Raw genomic sequence first — 18,222 nt, 5'->3', positions numbered from 1 at the left:
ACTTCAAAATAGTGTGAGGTCCACAGAGGCATTAGGATGAGGGGCAGGGACCCCAGGCCTTCCCTCGGCGTGAAGGAGCCCCCAGACGTCAGGTGCTCCTCCGTCCTCACAAACGTCCGCTCCACTTCCAGCGCCTCACGTGGCCTGGGGTGGCTCACTCCTCAGCCCCCGTGGCCTGGGATAGTCCCCATCTACCTTTGTCTTGGTGGCTTCGCAGAGAACTGGTCGGTGGTGTATGGAACGCCCTGGTCTCCTTGTGCTTGGAGGGGCTGAGGGTTTGGGGACATGCGTGACAGCAGGGGCCCACACAGGCTGGGCCGGGGCGCGCAGGCGTGTGCTCGGCCCATGGTGACTAACGCTTGTTTGCGGGGCACCTCAAGGCTGCTGTGTGTCCATCCCTCCGGCCCCCAGATGCGTGCACCCGCCAGCGATCACAGCCACCCCCTCGCACGTGTTTTCCTGTCCCTTCCATCAGTCTCCGTTACGCGTTGGCTCTGCTTCACGGGAGCCAAGCCCTGGGGAGGGGCTGTACGCGGAGATGGGAGCCTGTCCCCCCGCCCACAGCCACGTGCACGGGTCAGGTGTCTGCAGCCTCCAGGGTCCCTCGAAGTCACCTGCTTGGCCTCCCAGAAACCCTCGCCTCTTCGAGCCACGTGAACCCTGCACCGTGATCTGGGGTGGCGTCCTCGGTCCTTCCGGCAGGCGCGTGGCCTCATCTGCCCGGTGCGGGCCGACGGGGGGGCTGGCCCTGGGCCTGCCTCTGTCTGCCACTTGTTAGGACAGTCTGCTGCAGAGGGGACTTCCTTCCTCTCGGCTGTGCTCATGCAGGGTGGGGGGAGTGGTGGGGGTCACAGGCCAGGAGACCAAGGCTGGCCCCAGGGACTCAGAGCGCCAGCCACCCTGTCCCCCCCGGCGGAAGACTGCACCCCATCTGGGTCAGAAACACTGAATTCTGTTAAGCTCGCAAATCTCAGGGTTACCCAGAAGATCGGGGGGAGACAGGCTTGTGGGCGGAGGGCAGCGTAGACACAAGTGCGGAATTGCAATCCTGTGTACACGTCGGGTGGCGTCCCCGCACGGGAGCCCTGTCCCTGCTGCGTCCAGGAGAGCAGTTAGCCGCTCTGGGAGCTGGGCGCTCTCATGTGCCGGCTGTCGGCCTCCCTGCCCACGTGTTCCTCGCAAACCTGGACGTGACGGGGCCTGGCACGTCCTTCATCCCACGTGCTGGAATCCTGCAGCTCCCCCGCCGCTCGCTGGCGCCCCCTTTCCCGGCCCCGCTGCACTTGGACCCACGGGGGCCGTCCGTGCATGGCTGCTCACGCCAGGCAGGCCTGAGGTTGGGCTCCAAGTTGTGCCCTTGGCCGCTGACCTGTGGTGGGGCCAGGAGGGTCCGGCCGGAGTGGCTCCGTCCACCCGGAGGGAGACACGCATCCACACAGGCGCCTGGTCGGGAGGGAGGGGGGCACTGGACCGAGGCCCGGAGTGCTGAGTCAGTGCGCGGACCGGGCTGGGAGACCACGCGGCGCCTGCGTGCTCGTAGCTCTGGAAGCTCCTAGATGAGAAAACGAGGGAGCACGCTCGTCACCATCCGCGAGCCGGAGACTCACCTGGCACTGCGCACCCGGCTGCCCCCTCACCGCCTGCCCCCCGTGTCTCACCCCCGCAGGGCGGAAGGTTTGTCTACGCGGGCTCCAGCTCGGGCGTGGTGCAGGCCCCCGTGGCCTTCTGCGAGAAGCATGCCACCTGCAAGGACTGCGTGCTGGCCCGAGACCCCTACTGCGCCTGGCACCGGGCCTCCGAGGCGTGCGTGGCCCTGCAGCCAGCAGCCGGCCCCAGCAGGTACCGGGGGACGCGGCATGCCAGCCTGCCTGCCCCGCCTGTGGGGGAGGCGCGTGCGTGACCGTGCCCGCTTGTCTTGCAGGGACTTGATTCAGCAGATGAGCGGTGACACGTCCGCCTGCCCGGGTAAGTGGCTCCTCCCCGCCGCGCTCCTCCCGGGCGGCCGGGTCTCGTGACCGTGTCGTGGTGCTGTGCTGGCGTGTGGCATCTCATGCGTTTTGTCTTTCTTTCTGTGCTCGGAACAGAGGGCACGTACCCGTGACGGTACGGAGGCCGACCCCGCCAGCCCTCTGATTTGCAGAAAAGGGTGTTTGAAGCCACGTAGTGTGTGTGTTTACCGGAAAGCACTCGGCGTCCAACCCATGACATCTGCTCTCGAGACGCTTCTCTCTGCCGCTTAGCTTGGGGCCACTTAAATGACCCCGGACGTCCTGGGAGTGGGAGGGAGGGGCGCTGAGAGAGGAGTCCTCGTCCCCTCCGGAGGCCACCGCCGGCCGCGGGGGTCCGGCACATCCCTTCGCCCCCTCGAAGGCAGCCGCGCTCCCGTCCCTGACCCGACAGCTGGGGCAGCTTCAGGAGGGGGCGCCGGGCGCACCGAGAGGCCACGAGCCCCGGAGCCACCAGCAGAGGCACGTGGCGTGCGACTCCGCACGCTGCCGCTCGGCCTCCCGGGGAGCCAGGGCGCCAGACGCCATCTCTGCTGTTCGGTTGCCTCCGAGTTCCTTGTCCCACTGGGCTGCCATCCGGGGCTCATCTTTGCCGTTCTGTCACGCATGTCTTTATCTCCTTAGTTGTTCTGGAAGATTCCGTGTTGCTCCAGTGGGTGAAACTCTTGTGTTCTCTTGTGCGTGTTGACCTGTTTTTAAAAGACGTGAAGTAGCGAGCCGGGTTGTTGACGCTGTGCACGTTTATTTTGATGTTCCAGATGAAACTAAAAGTTTCCGGCAGCATTTTTTCAAGCATGGTGGCACGGCAGAACTGAAATGCTCCCAAAAGTCCAACCTGGCCCGGGTGGTGTGGACGTTCCAGAACAACGCGCTCGAGCCCCAGGGCCCCAAGTACGGCCTGGTGGGCAGGAAGAACTTGCTCGTCTTCAACCTGTCGGAGGGCGACAGCGGGGTGTACCAATGTCTGTCGGAGGAGCGCGTCCGGAACAGGACGGCCCTGCACGTGATGGCCAAGCACGTTCTGGAGGTCAGAGTGCTCCCGAGGACCCCGGCGGCCTCCACCCTGCCGGCCACCCGGGCCGAAGGGGACAGGACCCTCCTCAGAGTGTCGACGGAGCCCACCCCAGGCCCCCCGGCCCAGACCCCGGCCCCGCCGCCGCCCAGCCCCGCGCCCACCGGCGTGTCCTGCAGACCCAAGACCGTCATCAACACGGTCCCCCAGGTGCACTCCGAGAAGACCATGTATCTCAAGTCCAGTGACAACCGGCTGCTCATGTTCCTGTTCCTGCTCTTCTTCGTGCTCTGTGTCTGCCTCGTCTCCTACAACTGCTACCAGGGCTACCTGCCCGGCCAGTGTCTCAAGTTCCGCTCGGCCGTGCTGCTGGGCAAGAAGCAGCCCACGGCCGACTTCTCCGAGTTCGAGCAGAGCGTGAAGGAGACGCTGGTGGAGCAGGGCAGCTTCTCCCAGCAGAACGGGGGGCAGCCCAGGCCGGCCCTGGACACCGGCTACGAGACGGAGCAGGATACCATGGCCAGCAGGGTGCCCACCGACAGGGAGGACTCGCAGCGGCTCGACGACCTCCCGGCCCGGGACAGGCCCTTCGACGTCAAGTGCGAGCTCAAGTACGCCGACTCGGACGCGGACGTGGACGCGGACTGAGGCGCCCGCGCGGAGGCCTCCGTTCACCGTCGGTCACCCGGCCCGGGGCCGCGTGGGGAGCCCATGTCTGTGCACCTGTCTTCTGTGTCTTTTCTCTCGGGTCAAGCTTGTGATTTGGTTTCTCTTTGTCCTTTCGGAAAGCGGCGAGCAGCGCGTCCTGGCCTCCCGCGGTGGGCCGCGGTCTGGGACGGGCCCGCGGGTGGTGGTGCAGCCCGGCTCCCGGAGCCCCGTCGCGGCGGCCCGCGGACCCCCGCGCCTGGAACACCCCCTCCTCAGAGCAGTGGCCCCTGAAAGAGCATTTCATTCCAGATTGGAAATGGCATTTTTGTTTATCAGATTGGTAACTTAGCGCCTGTTGTCCAGATTGGCACGAACCTTTTCTTCCACGGGATTATTTTGTAGGGCTTTACTTTTCTTGTGTTAGGTCATTTATTTTTTAAATTACGAAAGCAGATGTTTTAATATTTAGAAGATGTACATCTTCTGGATTCTGTTGTTATGTGAGGATAGGATAGAGCTTACGTTGCTTACAATTCTCAGGGATAAACTTACTTTGGCTAAATGCATTCTTTCTGCTTTTAGAAACGTAGACAAAACCATCTCTTGAGCACACTTTTTTTTTTTTTTAATTTTATTCCTTGAGGGAAGCATCATTTTCAGAGAGATTTTCTTTCTATACTTTTTTTTTTCTGTTTTAATTCTTTCGAAGAAGAGAGGACAGTGGGGGGCTATCCCGTGAGCCAGGCAGGGTCTTCAGGGTCTGTGGCACCGCCAGGCCCGGAGCTGAGGGGGCACGCGTCTCACGATCGGATGCCCACAGCCGCTGCTCGAAACCTCCCGTGCAGACGGACAGCTGAACAGAGCTGTCCACACCTACAAGCGAGCTGGGCGGTGGTGGCCAGACAAGCCTGTGTCTCAGCACCCCACGGAGCCACGGGGTGGACCCGCGTGGCCTGGCGTGGCCTCTCGAGGTGCAAACGGGCGAGGCGGTTTGACCGCGGTGACGTCACACTCCACCTGCTGCTTCCCCCACACCTGCAAGAGGAGGCTCTCTTTCCGTGGCAAAGAGCAATAAACTGGATTTCTGTGTCCCTGTGTGGACAGCGTCCTCTTCAGCATGATAGGACTCGACTGTCTTGGTGTTAACGTTTGTGTTTTATAAGATTTACTTTGTTTTTATTTTTCTACTTTGAATTGTATACATTTGAAAAGTAACCGAATAAACGAGCAGCTTATATCCTTGACGTGGGCACGTGATTTGCCGCGGCCGGGAGGCCTCCCTCCCTCCTGGGGGTGCTGACCAGGGGGTGGGCGTGGGGACAGCCTGGGTCCCTCTCTCCTCCTTGCTCTGCTTCCTTCCTCTGGCGTGCGGTGGGATCCGGAGGACGCCTGCCTCAGTGGCCTCTTTCTTCTCTGTCTTCTGTCTCGCAGCCTCATCTGTGCCTTTCCCTCCTCCGGGGTCCTCCTCCCTGTCCTGTCGGGGCCCCGGCTCCACTTCCTCTCCCCGAAGCCCCTGGCCGGCCTCGGCCTCGGGGTCGGACAGCAGCCTGCCCATTGCCTTGCTGCCGCCCCTCCTCAGCGACCAGGCCCAGCAGGTGCACGCCCTGGGGACCTTCCACCTCTTCTGCCAGGCCACAGGTGAGCGGGGCACCTGTTGGGGGGGGGAGCACGGGGGGGGGCTCGCTGCAGCCTGCAGGCAGTGTCGGCCCGGAGCTGCTCCTGCGGACGGGAAGGGCCAGAGTCCACTGCTGTGGGCCTCACGGCCACGGTTTCTGTGGCGAATACTCGGCTGTCTGTCCAGAGCCTCCAGGCCACCCACAGATGAGCTGGGCTCGGCCCCAAGGCCTCGGTCGGCCAGTTGCCCGTTTGTAGGACTGATTGTGTGTGTGCTGACAATTCGGGGGTCCGTCTCTGTGGCATCTGAGAAATTATTTCCAGAGCCTCCAGCAGGGGCGCTGTTCTCCGGACTCGTGTGCTGCCGTTGACACGCGGACAGCTCGAGAGTCCGGTGGCCTGGGAGACGTCGGGCCGGGCAGCCGCAGGGCCGTGGTCTCCGCTGTGTGGTGGCCGAGCCGCTGCCCGGGCCCCCGCCTCTGTGCCCAGAGGGGAGTAAGAAGCGCACAGGTGGTTTCCTTCCGAGATTTTAACCTGTCGAGAAGCTGCTCCGGCTGTGGAGCCGGCTCTGGGAGCTGTGGTGCGCCCCGTGGGGGCTGTGGCCCGGCTGCGTGGGCCGCAGGGGAAGTGGCCTGGGAGTGGGACGCTGTGGGGACAGACCTTTGGGGGCAGGTCCGTGCTGCCCCGGGTCGCCTGCTCCGTGCCCGGCCTTGGTCTGTGCTGGGCCCCCCGTGTGGCTCCTGGGCCGCACGTTGTCCCTGTCGCTGGGAGAGCGGTGGTCACACAACCCAGCACTGTGGGTGCAGACGGGCCACGTGTCTGGGAGCCGAAGGCTTTTAAATGTGGCTTCTTGGGGAGGCACCTGTTAGCTGGTGTGCGCGCGCAGGGGCGCTGTCCCTGTGGCTGGGGGACCCAGACCGCTGTGGGCCAGAGCGGGAAACCAGGCTTCAACGGTGCCCCAGCGCGGGCCGTAGTGGTGGAGCCGCGGGCAGCCGGGGGGGGTGTGGTTCCCGCCTACGGCGCCGGCAGGAAGCACGCCAGGCCGCGGGCAGAGGCGGACACCCCCCTGCCGTGCTACTGCCAAGGCCTAGGAGCCGGAGGGGTGTCCCCCCCTCCTCACTTTCCGCCTCCAGCCAGTGTCTCCGAGGTGGGACCTAACGGGACTGGGGGCCAAGGATGGGGACCATGGCTGGTGGCCTCGCAGCGTGGAGGGGTGGCACTCAGGGTGGACTGAGCGGAGGGACCAAGGCCCCCACCCTCCTCCTCCCACGCTCCTTGCTTTCCAGGAGCGTGGCCCATCTAGAACCTTCCACTGTTCCACCACGGCCCACCTGAGGTAGTGAGGTGGCCCAGGAAGGACCAGCCTTTCCCAGGGGGCCCACATGTCCCGTTCCATCCGAGCGGGAGGGCCCTGCATTTGCCCAGAGCAGGCTCAGTCCACGCTGTCTGCCCCACGGGCCCCCACGGGCCCCCACAGCCCTAACGGGACTGTGCTCCCGGTCGATTTAGGCCTCCTCATCTTTAAAGCTAAGAACGGATCCGCTGTACTTTAGGTGACGCTTGGCTATTCGGGGTTTTGATGGCCGTTTATGTTTTAACCACGATGTTGGACAGCAGAGGCCTTGAAGCCCCTGGGAACCGCGGGGGCTGTAGAGGGTGCGCGGCCGAAACATCCCGTGAGCACCCACAGCGGCCATTGGTGCTGGCGTGTATTTTGGGGCCAAGGCTGGGCTGTGGGGGTAGCGGACTCGTGAGCTGGTCATTTTCCAGAAGGGTTGGGACCCCTCCATGGGCGGGCAAGGCTGATCTGTCACCTTGCTGGGGTCCCGATCCTTAGCGGGTTTGGCAGGGTGCTTTTGCCAGAATCTGGGTCTCTTCCATTGCGATCACCCACGTGCCTCTACAGAGCGGTCCTCGTGCGTGGGACGGTCCCCCGCACCTGGCACCCTGCGAGGCTGCACGCCTGGGCCAATGACCCCCCGCCCTCCCACCTCCCCACTGCGGTGTCTGGAAAGCGCATTTAGCCACATGTGCCCCCAGGGACTAGGACCGGGATATTCTGGGGGTCACTCTTCAGCCGACCACGGGGTACTGGCTGTTTCATGACAAGCTGGGGCGCTCTGAGGAGGAAAGCCGATGAAATTGGGGTGGTGGAGACCGACACCCCAGTCGGGTCCCGTTTCTGTGCTGGACACTGTCCGGCCCCAGGGCTCCAGTGTGAGCCCCCCCACCCCCGCCCCGCCGCTGCCCCCCGCCCGGGTGTGGCCAGGGCCTGGTGGGAGGCCGCGGGCGTGAGCACAAAGAGGGGCTGGCCCCAGGGTCAGAGTAGACCACATGCATGGGGATGCCCGGAGGACGGCTTGCCAAGTGGGGACGCCGGTCACAAATGTGGCCCGAGGACTTAGAGTGGACCCATCACACTCCCCTCCAACTTGGGGCTCTCAGGACCCCACTTCAGGATCGGATGCCCTCCCCTGGTGAGAGGCCCCTGCTCTGAGGGGCTCTGGTTTTGTCACAAAGTAGAATCAGCTCTGCAGCCACGAGTCCCCTGAGGCGGCGCGGGGCGGGCTGGGAGCAGGGCGCTGGCCCCTGCCCCTCATTGACCCCGCGGTGGGTGCTGGAACCCAAGGCCAGGGGAGCCTTCCCAGGGCCCAGAAGAGGTGCCACACGCCCGGGGCACGAGGGCCTGGCCCTGTGGGGTTGCACCAGGGCCCCGGGGTAGGTGGGGGCGGGCCCTGCTGACCGGTTCTAACTGTCACTCTGCCTCCTTGTTCTCTGCACTCAGAAGGAGCTGGATAGCTTTAAAAGAGTAAGTAGAACGTAAGTACCCCTCTAGCATTTTTAAAGCTTTACTGCGGCTAAACACAAACTTAAAAGATTGAGCGACGAAGTTTTTCAGGACCGAGGGCACGAAGTTCGCGTTCCGCCCGTGCCCCACCCCCACCCCCAGCCCCCCAGTGTGGTCAGCCGAGCAGTTTGCTCCTTTGGGCCCCGGCCACGTGGCTCTGGGTGATGATTCGCTGCCGGCTCAGGCCACCCCAGTCCTTTGTCCCAGGGTCGGCCATGAGAACCTTCCGGAAGCTGTGACCCACCCTGGTGGCTGCAGTCCTGGGTGGGTCTTCGTGCACGTCACCCCGGGGCAGTCGGGGGTGAGGGGGAGCCCGGGCTCTTTGGAACGGGCTTCAGTGTCTGTTCACAGCCTCACGGGATCCCCTCTAACTGGGCTCCGCCGGGGAGTGGCCGCGCGGCCCGTGCTGTCGTGAGGCGCGCCCGGCGGTCACAGGAAGGGGCTGGGCCGGCTGACGGGCAGCGGTCAGGCGTGCGCACGTGCGGACGTGTGACACACGTACAGAATTGTCGGTGGGCAGGCGACAAAACGCTCTGGGCAAAACAAATTATAGCAACACGATAAAAACCCAGAAACCCCACACGGAAAACAAGAGGAGACGCTGTGTCCCCGTGGCCGGCAGGGCCAGGGTGTTGAGCAAAGCCTTCCAGAATTTCCTCGACTGACCGCCTACGGCACGTTTCCTTCCTGAAGATGCCTCGTTTTCGCTGCAAAAGCAGTATCTGCCGCAGTGGATCTGGGACTCCGGGGAAGTATAAAGAGCAGGATGGAAGCGTCCCGAAGTCTGCCGTCTGCAGGGAGCCACCACCAGCGCGGCGGCCACCCGTGGGCCTTTCCGCTGGGCGTCTACACGCGCGTGTCTATGCGTGCACACGCCTGTACCTCGAGATCTCCTCCTCTGACACGGTGACATTTCCCCGTGTTACTGTGTTCTTAAACGTCACTGACTCACGAGTGACAAGCAAGGCTTAGGAAGATTTTCAGGACCGAGGGGCACATGAATTCCGTTCTGCCTGTGGCCGCCACCAGGTGGCCGTCACGTCACGTGTGAGAGCCCTGGTCGTCCGTCTCCCAACTTCTTGCACACACAGCTCTGGTGGCCCCGTCTGTGTTCTGATCGCCGCCTCGGTCCATTCGTGGGACCGTCTGGTCTGAGTCTGACTTTCCCTTGGGAGGTGGGCTCTTCTTCGAAGATCCTGAACGCCGTGCATCGCTGATGAGACCAAAGGTGGAAGGTGCCACGCCGGTCACACAGGAATCCACGTGAAAGCTGTCTTGGCGCTCTTCCTCCAGCTGGTGCCGCGGCTTTGGGTCCTGGGCTTCACCCTTTGGCTGCAGGTTCTCTCCCTGCTCGGCGAACCGCAGCCACGTACGGACGTCGCCCTTGCTCTGACGACCGTCCTCCACGACACTGCAGCGTACGACCTCCCAGCTGGGGGGCAGCTAGGTAGAATCCCGCTTTGAGAAATGGCTCCCAGCCCCGCCGCTGGTCCTGTCCACGCCGGGCACAAGCAGGGAGGAGGGGGCGGCAGGGACAGAGGAGCCTTCGGCCTTGCTCCGCGCCCTGGCCCCCGTACTGACCCCCTGCGAGTCGCCCCACCCCAGGTTGGCTGGACCCCCTCCCGTTAGGTGCTGGGAGAGCAGGTGGCCACGCGGAGGCAGAGCCTTTGGTCACAGGTGGTGGCAGCAGGACCAGGTCCGGAGAGGTCTCTGTGTCCCCAGGTCCTGCGGACGTTCACTTCGTCTGGGAGAAGAACGGCCGTGAACTGCAGACGTGTGTCCCCACGCAGACCCACGTGCTGCTCGACGGCAGGACCCACGTGCTCAGCTGGCTGCAGGACGCCACCCGAGAGAGCGCCGAGTACCGCTGCTCCGTCCTCTCCTCCGCGGGCAACAAGACCTCCAGGGCGCGGGTCACCGTCAGGAGGCAAGGTAAGCGGGCGGCCCTCCCACCCCCGCTGCGCTGCCGCCCCGTCCACACCGCCCCCCACACCGCCCCCCGCGTGCACGTGCCCGCCCCGTCTCACCCGGGTTTCTGTCTGGCGGGGCCGGGAGGTCCGCGTCCTGAGAGCCCGAGGTCCCCCGCTCGGTCTCCACACCGAGAGGAGCTGGCTGGCTGCGCGGTTCTGGCCTCAAAGCCCTCCCCCGCCACGCGGACGCTCGCCCCACGGCTGCCGGCTCCGCGCGCTCCGCCCGGGGCCTTCCGGGACCGCCATCCCCACGGGGAACACTCACGCCTCGGTGTCTCCAGGCCTGGCCGGGCCACGCCGCCGGTCAGCCTGCCCTCACTCTCCGGGAGATTTGCCTCAACGTGCATTCACTCTGCTCCACTTTACGTCCTGTGCTCTTTCTGGAACTATCCTCCCAGATGTTGGACCACTTGGTGTGGTGCGGAGCGGGGAGCGGCCCTGGGGGCCACGCTTCCGCTTCTGAACAGCCTTGGAGGCAACGTGCATGTGACAGCCTATCCGGCGCCCGAATGTCTCTGGGAGGGTGTGCCTCAGTTTCCCCGCTGCCGGCCTAGAATTCAGCCTTCCCGGGTCTGCTCCGTCCCCACCGGTGTCTCTGCTTTCAACTTCCAGGTTTTTGTGGTTCTCCTATTTTCAGTCCATCCTTTTTTTTTTTTTTTTTAAAGATTTTATTTATTCATTTGAGAGACAGAGATACGGAGAGAGAGCATGAGCAGGGGGCAGACAGAAGGAGAGGGAGAAGCAGGCTCCCCGCTGAGCAGAAAGCCCGATGCAGGGCTCGATCCCAGGACCCTGGGGTCATGACCTGAGCCGAAGGCAGACGCTTAACTGACTGAGCCACCCAGGCGCCCCTGGGTCTAGTGTTTTCTTTCTTTCTTTCTTTTTTTTAAAAAGTTTTATTTATTTGACAGAGAAAGACACAGCAATAGAGGGAACACAAGCAGGGGGAGTGGGAGAGGGAGAAGCAGGCTTCCCGCCGAGCAGGGAGCCCGATGTGGGACTCGATCCCAGGACCCTGGGATCATGACCTGAGCTGAAGGCAGACGCTTAACGACTGAGCCACCCAGGCGCCCCTTCTCAGTCCATCCTCAAGACTTTACATCTGTGCTTAGAGATGCTGAAAAGGCCCCCGTCCTTCTGGTGTGAGTTTGGGGAGAGAAAAGCTGCAAATATTCACTCCTGCCCAGAATCCGTTCTTCCCATTTCTGTAAAGTGCCCTGCGTGCTGCCATCAGGACCATCGGAATCATCACGTAAACGTGACTCTCAAACTGTGAGGGGTCCCGCAGAAGTCAGGAGAAAGGCAGTCGGCAAACAGGCTGGAGGGCGCTCACGGTGACCCCGCCCCGCCCCGCCCCGCGGTCACCCAGCTCACCAGCCCGTGAGCAGTGGGACCCAACACCGATTGCAGGCGGTTCCACCCGAGTCACGCTGCGGCCCGCACACACACGAGGCGGCCGGAGACGCCAGCGCAGCTGGGACAGCCCGGTGCCTGCCTGCCTGCCCAGCCCACCGTGTCCCCCGAAGCTGCGTGGGGCTAGAGAACGCAGGGCTTCTCGCAGGATGGGAGCCGGAAGTCCCTGCAGAGCCCCGTGGGTTAACAACCCCCAAAGGCACCTCTGGAGCGCTGTCCCTTACCCCGCGGCCACCCGGGGAGCCCAGGCCCCAGTTGTGCTCGAAGAATGAGTTCTGCTTTGTGTCTCGGGGCTCAGGTCCCTGGCACCCGTTTCTGGAATTAGCAACATGAGCCGCGGGCCAAATCAGGGACGCAGTTTGACAGAGAAACTACGGCTGTTGGGCTCGTGCCACCCCGACAGCCCCGCATGTAACTCCCGAAACCTGAAGCTCCCACACGGGCCACGCGGAGCAGGTGGCAGCTGGGCGTACTGGGATGCCAGCCTGGTGAGCCGTGCGGACTCCCCGGCCTCATGTGCGACAGGCCTCCCAGGGGAGGCAGCACCAGCCCCAAAGTCTCGGCATCAGCCCCAAGACTAGGGAACCAGCCCCTCTTGCCTGGGTAGAAAATTCAAGCGAGATGAGGACGGGGCCAGCGTGACCGCGGGAACAGCTGCTACTGGGGCTGGTGGCCTGGGGAAGGCAGGCTTGGAGGGGCAAACACCTCACCCAAAACCTGGCTCTCGGGATGGCCTCGGTAACCCAGGCTGCCACGAGGGCCTGCGAGGCTGACACCTGGCCCCTCCCCACCTTGTCTTGCAGAGGCGACCCACGAGGAGCAGTGGACCAGAGAGCTCGCCGCCTGGAGGGCTGTGGCCGGGGAGCACGACCGCATGATGCGGAGCTGGAGGAAGGCGTGGGTACGTGGCCAGGCCGACGGCGGGCAGGGGCCGGCAGGGCGTCCGTTGCCTTGGGGCTTGGCCCACGGAGCCGTTCTGCTTCCTGGAGCCCGCGGCTCTGAGCTCCGGGCAGATGCCCGGGGAGCGTCGGCATGGCGGGGGCAGGGCGGGGCGTCTCGAGGAGACTCCAGTCGGGGGGTGCGTGTGCAGGCAGGGCCGCTGGGCTGGCTGGACCCTGGCCGAGCAGGGGGGCTGCTGAGCCCGCAGGGAGCCCGGTCCCGGCACGTGGGGCGGGGGAGCAGAACAGGCGTCCCTCACTCGGGAGTCGCTGCGGCCGCCATCAGCGCAGCCACCAGGCCCGGGACTTACTGGAGGACGAGCCCCACGGCTCGGCTACAGGCCTTCACACGTCCCGGCTTCGGGGGCCGCCCCAGGCCTCTCCTTGTTGCCAACACAGATTGAGCGTTTCCCACTGATCCCCTCCAGCTCAGCCCACGCAGGACCCCCTCCCCGAAGGCCCCCTCCCGCGTCTAGGACAGGGGAGCACGGGCGGCAAGAAGGGCCTCTGTTCTGCCAGGAACTCAAAGGGGGCTGCGATGTTCTTTCAGGAAAGCTGTGACAAGGACCGCTTGTAGACATCAGCCGAGCCGGCTGCCCCTGGCCACGCCGCCCCCGGAGACGCCCCGGGACGGTGGGCGGCCACCTGGCCTGCTGAGACGTGGCCCCACCTCAACCTCTCCGCCAGCAGCCAGAACGGTTTTAAAAACTTCGGTGCTTACAGGCACAGAAGAGTCTGTCCGGCAGAAACGGACCCCAGGACGGTTAAGAAGCTGCGGATGCTGTGGACGCCGTGCGGACAGCGGTGTGCGTGACGGCTCCTTTTCCAGAAGCACCGCTGCTGGGCCGCATGGCTGCCCTGCCTTTGCCGAACTGTCCTGGCCCGGAGCGTGCAGCTCGCCCTGCCCTGAGTTCCCACACGCCAGGGGCAAGAACTGGCCTGACACCTCGAGGGACCAGGAGGTGTCCCCCCGCCCCCCACCCTCCAGGAGCTCCCGGGCACTGAAGGCTTTGCGGGCTTCCGCGCGTCCCCAAGCATGGGAGCTGCTCCACGAGGTTCTGTGCGTGCCCCGAGCTCGCGCGCGGTGGCACCGGCGGGTCCGTCCTGCTCCCGGCGGTGCCACGGGGCGGTGGGGGGAGCCTGTGCTGACGAGAGCTGCACCCTGGGGGCGCGCCGTGCGTGCGGGACACGAGGGCCTGACCCGCGCGGCCTGGGCCCCACGGACACCTTGTGCTGAAGGAGCGACGGCCACACCAGGACGCCAGTCCGCGCGAGCCCACAGCCTCTGTTCGAGACGGCGCCGTCCCTCCCTGTGAGCGCAGCCTGCGCCCGGCCTCCCCGTGCTGAGGCCGGGTCCGCCCGACAGGCCAGCACAGCGCACCAGTGTCGCCCGTGAGCGCGCCGTCCGCGCCCGGCGGGGCACGCGTCACAGCTCCCGCAGGACGGGCTCCACGGCCCAGGCCCTCCCGGGGGCTGCTCTCTGCGGCCGGGAGACTCGCCCCGGGTCTGGACGCGGCCGGAGCACCTCACGCCGACACCACCACGAGACGTGTGCCCTGAGCCCAGTGGGGAGGGTTCTGGTGGGACCCGTGCTTAGAAGAGGAGTTTGGGTTTTCTGCTCTGTTGAGAAAATAAACAAATAAACACAGTGAGCAGAGCGTGTGCTTGGGAGGGGCGGCACCGTCGGCAGAGGCCAGCGCGTCACCGGCCGCCGTAGCCTCTGCCACGGAAGGGACACCGTGGCCGGGCCAACCCCAGCAGTAAGTCACCCGAGCAGCGCACCCTCCGGGGCCGACGCCGAGCTCACGCCTCCCTGCTCTGCTTCGGCTTCTCTGCCCCCAGAGCAGCACCGCGCACCCGCCAGGGACCGGGGCCGGGGCGCTCAGCAAAGGCCAGCCTCCCCTGCTGTAAGCCGTAAACCCTAAACGTCACGCTGTCCTTGTAGGTTAGCTGCAGGACCTCCCCTCTCCCACCATCTCCGATTTTCAAACCCATGACAGTGGACAGGGCACCTGGTGACACAGGGCGGGAAAGCCCTGCCCTGTGCGCTCCTCCCGACTCCCCCAACCCCAGGAGAAACCCGGAGCGTCACACGGCCCCCACTTCAATGGCTCCGAGAAGCGGGCGCGCTAGGAATGGCACGTGTGCGCTCGACAGGACAAACGCTTCCCACGCACCACCCCGGCCACACGGCCCGCCCTGACCTCACCACGGGCCACTCGCCTCAGACGTACAACGCCCGACACGACCGATCGCCCCTCACGGGGCGCTCAAGGCCAATGCGCTCCGCGGCTCACCCCGAACGCGCCCGGCGGCGAAGCTCCGTCCTGCCGCCGCCTGGGTGACGGTAGCGGAGCGCACGGGCAGAGGCAGCGTCCCCACCGCAAACCTCTTCCCTTCACACAATGCGCCTGAGGGGCTGCACTGGGACTTAGGAACCCCGAGAAGCCCAAGACGGCGGGGTGACCAAATCATCGCTCTTTATTCAAAATAAATAAGCCCTCTTACTTACAGCAAAGTATGAAAGCAAACTTCTATCCTGCTGGCCTCCAAGACAGAAACCACATTCAGAATATGTTCATTTACGAAAGAAAGAAAACATCCGCAGATTATCAAAACTGAAATTTAGGAACTTCAATATACACGGCTTCTTTGAAAAATAAAGACAAAAATGAATAATTCATGTCAAAAGGTCACAGGTTAGAGAACCGATTTTCCTTCTGAGGCTCACTTTAGCAGACCCTCCAAGTATCCCCAAGTCTTGCGGCCAAAAAGCCAGGTCCGGAGAAAGCCTCCCCCCCCACCGGCCCCGGCGCCTTCCACACGCTGACACGGCTCAGCTCTTCCGCGTCGGAGGGGGTTTCCTTCACAGCAAACTCAGGGGGCTACACGCCCGGGCTTTTCCAGACTCCGTGTGCTCAGGTCCAAAGCTGCACCGCGGGGCTCCTGGGCGAGGCTCCCGCCAGCACAGCCGAGGGCCCCTTCCCGGGACACGCAGCCTGGCTTCCCCTCCCAGCTCGGCAGCCACACAGAACACAGCAGGTCCACGGAGACCTGAGACAGGAAGGCCCCGAAGTCTCACGCGCCCCTTCCTCACCCCACACAACACACACAAACAACTTCTATAAATTCAGGTTCATCATCTGAGAAGTTGACGCCTCCAGCGAGTCTTCCAGCTCCAGAGCACAGCGACTGTACGCTTCCAGGTGTCTTCTCCAGATTTCAACTAAAAACGACAATGTGGCACAGCTGAGCGACACGCGGGGACAGTCGGGGCAGCCTCGACTGGGAAGCACGCTGCCCAGGGGCTCAGGCCCCTACACGGGCCTGGCAAGGAACCCCCCCAGCCACCCCCGCACCCCCGCCACCCCGCTCTGTTGGTATCCGTGAGCCCGCGGCGCCCGCTGGCCTTAACCTTCCACCAGGGACACCGCGGGGCTCAAGGCCGCACTCTGCAGGTGCCACCCGAGGTCTGAGCCCCGCCCGAAGACGACAGCGGGGACCAACCCGGCCTTCTGCCGCCGAGAGGCCCTGCCGCTCTCCGGGCGCTCTGCCCCGTCCTCAGTCGACGCGGAGCTTGAGGACGCTCAGCCCTCCCCAGCACTCACTGTAGTGCGGCTCTTCGCTCCCGGGCGCAGGGGCAGGGGGGCCGTCCTGCGCCGAGCCGCCGGGGCCCTGCACGGGGGGGCTGGCCGGAGCCGGGGGCCCAGGCTCCCCGGCCAGCTCCCGGCGCACGTTCTCCAGCATGGTCTTGTATGCCTGCCGGGCGGCCATCGTCAGCTCAACCATCCTGTGGAACTGGTCCTGCGGCAGAGGGGAGCGCACGGGTGACACCCGAGCCCAGGGGATGCGCCGTCCTGCCGTCCAGCCTGCCGCCCCCAGGCTCAGGGCTGCCTGTGGGGGTGCTGCACGCGAGCCCGTGTCTCCCACCCCGACACCCCCAGCTCACCTGGGCCCCGTCGTAGCTGAAGATGCCCACCACGCTGACGGGAACGGCCTTGTTCAAACTGCGCCCCAGAGCTTTGCGGTTGAGCGCGAACACGAAGGGAATGTTCTGCTCACAGGCGTAATCGATGATGGTGTGCAGCGTGTCGTCCAGCCCACCTGGTCAGGGACAACGGAGCGACAGGGAGATGCGTCACACACGGCGGGCGCTATACGGGCCGCAAAGGGCTTTCTTCTGCACGCAGCGACACCCCCAGCGGGCCGTGCCCGACGCCACCAGGACAAGGCTGCCACCGCAAGGGCATCATTCTCTCAGCCACGTGGGAGAAACCAACTCTCCCGAAGAGACACGTCCTCAGCGGAATAAAACACCCCTCTGTCGTTAGCCTAACGGGAAGTGAGGCCTCCGTCTTTTAGAAGAGCCCGCGCCCCGAATCCCAACATGGGGGGGAGGTGGGCACCCACAGCATCTAGCAAACCTCAGACACCAGCAGCGCGAGCCCGCCCACGCCCGCGTCGGGCCCGCCAAGCCTCAGTGTCACCCGAGCCTCCGACCACAGGGCTGCCGGCTGCGGGCTCCAACACGCTCCCCTCACGCTCCCGTCACGCACTAGAGGCTCACAGGACTCACCGCAGGGAATCACTTCCTGCGTCTGCCCGGTCTGAGGACGGGACCGGCACCGCAATCCCGGCCAGCGCAGAGACGCAGGGCCCGCCCATCTGCGGCACCACTCCTCCCCCTACCCCAACCGCGGGCGCCGACCAGCGGGCTCTCCTAGCCCCGTCCGGGGGGATTAGGGAGACTTCACCACAGTCAGGACTGACTGCATCACTGGCCTTTGGCTGATTCTGATACCCAGAGGCCAAGGGTAGGGGTGGGGTGGGGATGGGACTGAGCTTCCAACCCCCCAGTTACCTGGTTGGCCCCCCTGGCAGCCAGGCCCTGCCTTTGGGCAGGTCCGAAGGTCACCTTCATTACCATAACACCTTTACCGTAGTTATCCAGAGTATTAGAGTAGCAAGGAGGCTGGTGTGGGACTCGATCCCAGGACCCTGGGATCATGACTTTAGCCGAAGGCAGCTGCTTAACTGGCTGAGCCACCCAGGCATCCCCTACCTGGGTGGCTCAATAGGTTGAGCATCCGACTCTTTTTTTTTTTTTTTTTTTTTAAAGATTTTATTTATTTGTCAGGGAGAGAGAGACAGAGAGCAAGCACAAGAAGGGGGAGTGGGAGAGGGAGAAGCAGGCTCCCCGAGTTATCCAGAGTATTAGAAGGTGAGAGCCAGAAACCGAAGACAAAAACCCAACAGGAAGGAGAAATCTCTTTCGGTCATCTGAGTGACCAAATAGGTGTCGCTTATAAATCACAGTACTGCGCTTAGTGAATAGTCACCGAACGCTCACTGTGCGCTGGGCCACTGGTTAACTGCCTATCGGGTACGAGCTCGTGTGCGCACAAGAACCCGGCAAGGGAGGGGCCGCGCCCGCACAGATGGGACCCTGGAGCAGAGAGCTCACCAGTATCCGATGCCAACAGGGCCCGGCCGCGGGCTCCCTGCCCTCCACCACCCGCCCTGCTGCCGAGCAAGGTGCCAGGTAGGGTCTGTGCGCGGGGAGAGCGGGAGAGGCACGGTGAGAAGGACCACGGGGGGCTGTGCATGCAGGCGACGTGCCCGCCACACGGGGGGCCCAGCAGCCCCGAATCTCTACTACGGGAGAAGTACACGTGTGTGTCTGTGCGCACGTCACGCGGAAATCGCGAGTCCTCACGCAGGCCAGCGAGGACGCGCACGGACAGCCACGGAAGATCACCGCAGGCAGGAACAG

The 18,222-nt window shown here is 64.3% G+C and overlaps 2 protein-coding genes across 10 annotated transcripts in view; one reads left to right on the top strand and one right to left on the bottom strand.

Annotated features, from left to right (window-relative positions):
* The window catches only part of SEMA4D (semaphorin 4D), a 54,349-nt gene extending 49,441 nt beyond the window's left edge, over positions 1-4,908 (top strand). For all 5 annotated transcript variants that reach the window (XM_036075058.2, XM_078062290.1, XM_036075054.2 and 2 more), the window contains 3 exons: positions 1,667-1,839; positions 1,922-1,965; positions 2,765-4,908. In XM_036075058.2, the coding sequence (XP_035930951.2) occupies positions 1,667-1,839; positions 1,922-1,965; positions 2,765-3,666 (1,119 nt within the window). In that variant the 3' untranslated portion in view covers positions 3,667-4,908. The remainder of the gene's footprint in view (positions 1-1,666; positions 1,840-1,921; positions 1,966-2,764) is intronic.
* Positions 4,909-14,912: 10,004 nt separating this feature from the next.
* SECISBP2 (SECIS binding protein 2) overlaps positions 14,913-18,222 on the bottom strand; it is a 46,626-nt gene continuing 43,316 nt past the window's right edge. For all 5 annotated transcript variants that reach the window (XM_036075059.2, XM_036075061.2, XM_036075062.2 and 2 more), the window contains 3 exons: positions 16,399-16,553; positions 16,058-16,253; positions 14,913-15,675 (listed from right to left, as the gene is read on the bottom strand). In XM_036075059.2, coding sequence (XP_035930952.1) covers positions 15,572-15,675; positions 16,058-16,253; positions 16,399-16,553 — 455 coding nt within the window. In that variant the 3' untranslated portion in view covers positions 14,913-15,571. The remainder of the gene's footprint in view (positions 15,676-16,057; positions 16,254-16,398; positions 16,554-18,222) is intronic.

Source organism: Halichoerus grypus, chromosome 14 (genome assembly GCF_964656455.1).
Source record: "Halichoerus grypus chromosome 14, mHalGry1.hap1.1, whole genome shotgun sequence".
In the NCBI taxonomy this organism is placed as follows: Eukaryota; Metazoa; Chordata; class Mammalia; order Carnivora; family Phocidae; genus Halichoerus; species Halichoerus grypus.
The sequence above is the reverse complement of the archived record's forward strand: the minus strand, read 5'-3'. Positions and strand labels throughout refer to the sequence as shown.